Source organism: Rhinatrema bivittatum, chromosome 1 (genome assembly GCF_901001135.1).
Source record: "Rhinatrema bivittatum chromosome 1, aRhiBiv1.1, whole genome shotgun sequence".
NCBI classification, from domain to species: Eukaryota; Metazoa; Chordata; class Amphibia; order Gymnophiona; family Rhinatrematidae; genus Rhinatrema; species Rhinatrema bivittatum.
The window spans coordinates 285,706,101-285,712,100 of NC_042615.1; the positions used below are offsets into that span (position 1 = coordinate 285,706,101).

Here is a 6,000-nt window from a genome sequence, read left to right on the forward strand (position 1 = left end):
AGGCCCTCAGTATAGCGACGCACTCCACTACTACTGCATGATGTTTTTAACAGAACCTCAGTCTAAGAAACCACAACCAGATATACTAAAGAGCTTTTCCCATTTTTTTATGTCTACGGGGAAAATGGATTGGCGATCTGACTTTAGGTGCATACAATACACACACACCTATGGCGATAATTACCAGTTTGCAATTCTCCCTACATCCGTTTCCCTCTGTTGTAGGTAGCATTGGTTTTCAATGATCCATACAGAGTTGGCATTAATTGATTACTGTACGGCGCGGTCACTAGATTTGATTATGCCAAAATAATAACACACTCCGACCCAGGAAACACAACGCGGAGTTGGGATGGTGCACCCCGGGCTCGCACTCACCTTGCCAAACTTCTGGTGCTGCACATGCAGCTGCCCCTCCTTGACCGGTTTATCCATGAGAGCTTCCCAAGGCAAGCAAATCGCCCAAGTCCCCAGGCTGCAATCCACTCCTCCTCCCAAGTCCTCAGCGTGTGATCCGACACTCCTCAGTCCCCCCGGCCCCTATCGGTCAGGCATAAGCCCTCGGCTCCTTCCAGAGCAGCAGCAGCAGCAGCGCCTGCCCTCCCCGTCTTCTCTTGACAGTTTCTGCTTTCAAAACGGCGATTTCCTGCTGTCCGGGGCTTCCTGTTTAAGAATGACACAGAAGCGGCAGCGGCTGCCTTGCCCTCTCCCGGGCCCCTGCTAAGGGGGTGTCTCGCCGCCTTTTCTCCCGGGGACCGCCCACCACAGCCCGGGAACTCCACTCCCGCCACCGCGGGTCTCCCTGGCACCGTCTCTGCTTCCTCCCCCGCCTTTCTTTTTCTCTCTCTCTCACTTCCTCCTACCTCGCTCGCTCTTCCCTTCCCTTCCCCGCCCCATTGACAGACACGAGCCTGAGCTGGTCACGTGGGACGATGGGGGGTGCGCCCCCACCCTCCGCTCAACCTGTGGGCGTGACTTGACGGGCCTCCCGCGGTGGGCGTGGCTTTTACCTGCTCAGGTGAGTAGGTCTTGCTTTGCTCCCTTTCCGCACTGTGTGTGGGCACGGCTCGCCTCAGCCTAGAAAGTCGGGGTCACCGTGTTCTGATTTCACAAGTGGTTGAGCTGTGAGGTTGTGGTATCGTCCAAGCTTTCTGTAGCTGTAAACCTAGTGTCTAAAGACGTTAGGACGAGCAAAACACACACACCAACCTTGACGCTGTCTTCCCAGACTTAAAGCTAAGCAACAAGGTGGGGACTGAGAGCTGATTTTAGCTAGAAAAGCGAGCAGCTGCATCCTGTAAATTATACAGCACAGTCAGAGATGCACTGAAGAAGCCCAGTGCTTGAGTGTTGCAAATATACTGATGCTTTGAACATATCGGCACCCAACCAGCTTTATTGGGATCTGAAAATGCTTTTTGTATTGGGTAAAGTGAGTCAGGCTAAGCACTTTCAACAATGCTACAATCAACTGCATTTAACAGAAAGATTAATTACACCATCCATGCATAGCAATTAATCTAAACATCTAGCTTTGGGGCCGATGCAATAAAAGATGCGCCAAGAAAATGCATTCATTAGGAACACATACAGTTTTAATACATGCTCAATTTCTCATCGGTAACGCGCATGAATCAAAAGTTAAAAGAGCATTCGTAGCACCATAAATTTAATTGCATTGGACGTCCAATATTCCATTGCAAGTGCGATCTGTGTCTGCGTATACCTGTCAAAAAAGGCTTTTGTTGACTGTAATACAATAAAACAATTGTTTCAATTAAAAAAATATTTTAACTAAAAAAGCAATATTTGAAACCGGCTTTGCTCCCCCAATGTGATGTCAGCATGCGTGTCATAATCCTATCTGCAAGGTATATAAATCGCTACCGTGAGGCAAACTTTCCTTTTGTGCTAAGTTCAATTGGACCTGTACTGGCCACAGACTGGTGTGAACTAGTCCCTTGAATTCATGAGATTTCTGCTTTAATTTCTTCACTTTCTTTATTTTCCAAAGGTAAGAGGTGGTTGCTTTCTGCTTATTTGTATGTTTTTTTCATGTTGTATTTTACTTTTGTTGGCATGGAGGAGTAATTGGACATCCTTGAAAGCATCCTCAAATGGGGTCTTTTTTTTATGGATGTCCGATTCCTGGGTGTCAAAGGACATCCAGGAATCAGACTTCGATAAAAAAGACCCCATTTGTGGTTCTACCGATGATTGAGCATCTATAACACCTTGAAGGACCGACGTCCAAAAATTGGGCGTCGCAAAATTGATATCCGGGGTCCGGGTTGCAAGGATACTGAAAAGAGATAGATAAGAATGGTTTTTTTTAGTGCCTGGTAGCCCCTGTCCACCATACATTCTTATCTAACTTTTTTGAGTGCCCTTCCATTCTGGCCCCCAGAAATCAATTTAGCAACACCCAAGTCTTGAACATCGATCCTTGAATGAGTTATCGACACTCAATTATCAGACGTCGAATGGTCAGATGTCCATATGGACGTCTGATTCCTGGATGTCCATTTTAAACTATGAATGGTGGGCGGGCAATCACCCAGGAATCAGACATCGATAAAAAAGACACCCCTCCCCACCCCTGTTTGTGGACTGTTGCGTTCTGTGTGTCTTGAACTATAGTGGGCCCTTGGGTTGTGGCGAGTGTATGCTCTGTCCACAGGGAGGAGCCCTGTGGACTTTCGCCACAACAGGCGAAGTCTCAGCAGTGAAAGACAACAGAGGGTACAACTTTATTATACAGCCAATGATGAGTCTTGGAATAGGTTAAGGAGTCAGTTCAGCAAGTATGACCCGTAGACTGATCTGTAGAATGGAATCCACGGAGCGGAGTAGAACAGTGAATACCTTCTCTAGGCATAGCTTGTGCAGGTAATTCCAGTGGTGCCCCGCAGAACAGGATGGCTGTAAGGTAACCCGGGGAACTGTGCCACGAAGGTAGATGTGCAGGTACTGTACTCACGCTGACTCTGAAATGTAGATAGAAGACAGGCATCAAAGAGACCCAAGGCAGGAACGGCAAAGGTTTTCCAAAACGATGCAGGATCTCACTGATAGGAAGTGAGGCAGTGGAATGGCCCTCTGAGGAGCGGATAGCCTAGAGTGCAGAAAGGCCCCTGAGGAGCGGGTACCCAAGACACTCTGAAGGACAGCGAAGCGAAGTCCCAGAATGGCAGAAATAGCAGGATGGAATCCTTGCTAACTCAAATAGCAAGAGGTCAGCTGAGCTTAAATATGATATGCGGATGACATCATGCGGTGGCTCCCGCCATGACGTCTTTAAGAATGTAAGATGGCTGCCGGGAGTGCCCATGCCATCCCGGGCATGCCACGAGGGTCGCCGTGGGGATGCAGAGGCCACCCTCTCTCCCAGACCCGGAACCGCATAGAGAAAACAGCTAAGCAGGAGAAGTCGCAGCCACCTGCGACCGACGGGCGCAACAGTGAACGCTTTTTTATCGGCTTCCCATTCCTGGATGTCCATTTTTACCAATGAATGGTGGGCAGATGGCCTTAACATTCTTATCCAGTTTTTGAACGTTCTTGCATTCTAGCCCCTGAAAATCACTTTTGCGATGCCCAACTCTTGTACGTCGATCTCAGGGCGAGGCCTTGTATGTCGGTACAATACCCATTAAAGGATATCTCTAACCAAGCCTTTTTTTAAAGATTTTGGCACCATTAAAGCCTGCTTTTTTCCTGCTTCCTATGATAGTGTTATGCTCGCCGCCCGTGGCAGCCCCGCAGTGCAGCCCTCTCACCTTTCCAAGCAACCTTCAGGCTCCAGCTTCCCATTGCTTGCAGCAGTGGGCCCCTGGTTCCAACCTTGGGCTCCTGCCAGCACCTCCGGCCCTACTCTACTTCCCGGGACTTCCAGCCAGGATGCCTCCATCTGTAGGGCCTCTCTGCGGGGTTCGCGGAGAGATGCCCCTAGGCGCGCGCACATCAGTAAAACCTTTAAAGGGCCCGCGGCAGGAACCTGGCCACAGACCTGGATACTGAAGTCAGATCCTTCAGCGTATATAAGCTCAAGCCTAGCACTGAAGCTTGGTCTTTGCAACAGGTCTCCTCGGTTCCCTGTTTGGTTCTGAGTACTCGCTGCCTCAGTGCTTCTTCATTCCGTGTTCCTGAGTGTCTTCCAGTTCCTGTGTCTTCGTTAGTCTCGTCTGTATTTCAACTGATCTCCTGGTGCCAACCTCTGTTACGTCCGACTTTGCCTGCCTTCTCCAAGCCTGATCTTTGCTGTGTCCGACCTTGCCTGCCTTCTCCAAGCCTGACCACTGCTATGCCTGACTACGATTGCCTTCTCTGAGCCTTGACCACTGGTTTGCCTGACCACACGTGTCTTCTCTGTGCCCTGACCACTGGTTCACCTGACCACACGTGTCTTCTCCGTGCCTTGACCACTGCTATGTCTGACTACGATTGCCTTCTCCGTGCCTTGACCACTGCTACGCCTGACCACGCCTGCCTTCTCCGTGCCCTGACCATTGCCACAAACGACTACACTATAGACTCTTTGTGTCCAGAGTTCTACGATTACTTGTTACATCTTTCCATTGCCGCCAGCTCTTATTCGAGTTTGATAGTGACGCCTCTGTCCCTGTCCTCTGGACTTGGACTCTCAAGGCTCTGGCCTTTCTCTGCTCAAGCACCTTCCGTGTAACCTAGTCCCTTGGTGCTTGAGTTCCTGTACTAGGACCAGTCCAGGATAACACTACGCCATCTGCTAGCTGCTGTCTCTGAGCTGAACTGTTCACCTTTGTTGTTCTACCTTGAGGCCCGCCTAAGTCCTGCCGGCTCTGGCACCCAAAGGCTCAACCAGAGGGGAACGTGGGCTGGTAAGGGTGAAGCTCCAGTGGCCTCCAGCTTCAGCTCACTCCACCTGCTGATGGTGAGGACCTGTAGGCCCTTGCCTAAGGTTGCGTCAACCCCACCTCAGCCCAAGAATCCACCTCCTATGATAGTCTCTTTTTCTATCTGCCCATAGTCTCTGGAAGGCCTGTGTCTTTGTTGTTGTTATGGTAGGACAGATAGGAAAACAGACTACAAACTACTGGTATCTGTTTTCTCATTTCACATTGCTCTTTTTGAAATCACCAATAACAATACTTTTGTTCCCTGTCTCTGTTTTTCAAGCAAGCAAGTGAAATGGAGAACAACGGTCGAAATGCTGATGGCCAAGTGGACGGTCAGCTCAATGGAAGAAAACGAATGTTGCCTCAGGAAGATAGACAGGCAACTGTGCAGGAAGAGCTGGCAGGCCCCAGTGGTCTGCAACCTCCATAGAAGCATGTACATGATGTGCGCTTCTCTGATGCAGAGAAAGAGCAGCTGTGCCGGAGTGTCTGTGAGAACTACAGGGTGCTTTTCAAATCCAAGTCTTCTGCATCAACTAAGAAGCAAATCTGGGCATGGATTGCATGAGAGGTCAGTCTCCAGGGGGTCAAGTCACGGGATGTCAGGCAGATTCAGCACCACTGGCGTGATACCCACAGGGAGGTTAAAGAGAAGGCGGGCAAAATTGCGGCCTCACGAAAACAGACAGGTGGTGGACCCGCTTGCGCTCTGACATTGACTCCCCCTGGAGTCAATGTCAGATCCTGTCAATTCTGTGCCCACAGGTGGTGGATGGAGTGTCTGCACCCAATGGGTGTGACTCAGCGCGACCAAAAGATATGGTTTTGGAACCGACTACTGTGTTTACATTGTTTATTTCTTTTTCTGGTGTTTGAATGATCAACATAACTAATTATTGACCATTTTATCCTTTCCTGCAACTGCACCAGCGAACAATGTGACCCCCTCAGAATGTGGAAGATGGTGTGGAAGGAGATTCAGACTCTCCTTCCACGCCGAAATTCATGTTCCCAAACATTTCAGATGAGCACCCTCCCATTGAGAGCCAATTGGTCGATGAGAGCCAGCCCAGGGAAGAATGGACACTAACTCTACAGGAGGACACCCCGGAAACACAGTCGG

At 49.7% G+C, this 6,000-nt stretch overlaps 1 protein-coding gene across 1 annotated transcript in view; it reads right to left on the minus strand.

Moving 5' to 3' along the window:
- The window catches only part of DOK1 (docking protein 1), a 169,006-nt gene extending 168,119 nt beyond the window's left edge, over positions 1 to 887 (minus strand). Inside the window, exon 1 of the mRNA XM_029596004.1 lies at positions 379 to 887. Within this exon, the coding sequence (XP_029451864.1) occupies positions 379 to 435 (57 nt within the window). The 5' untranslated portion in view covers positions 436 to 887. The remainder of the gene's footprint in view (positions 1 to 378) is intronic.
- Positions 888 to 6,000: the final 5,113 nt, after the last annotated feature.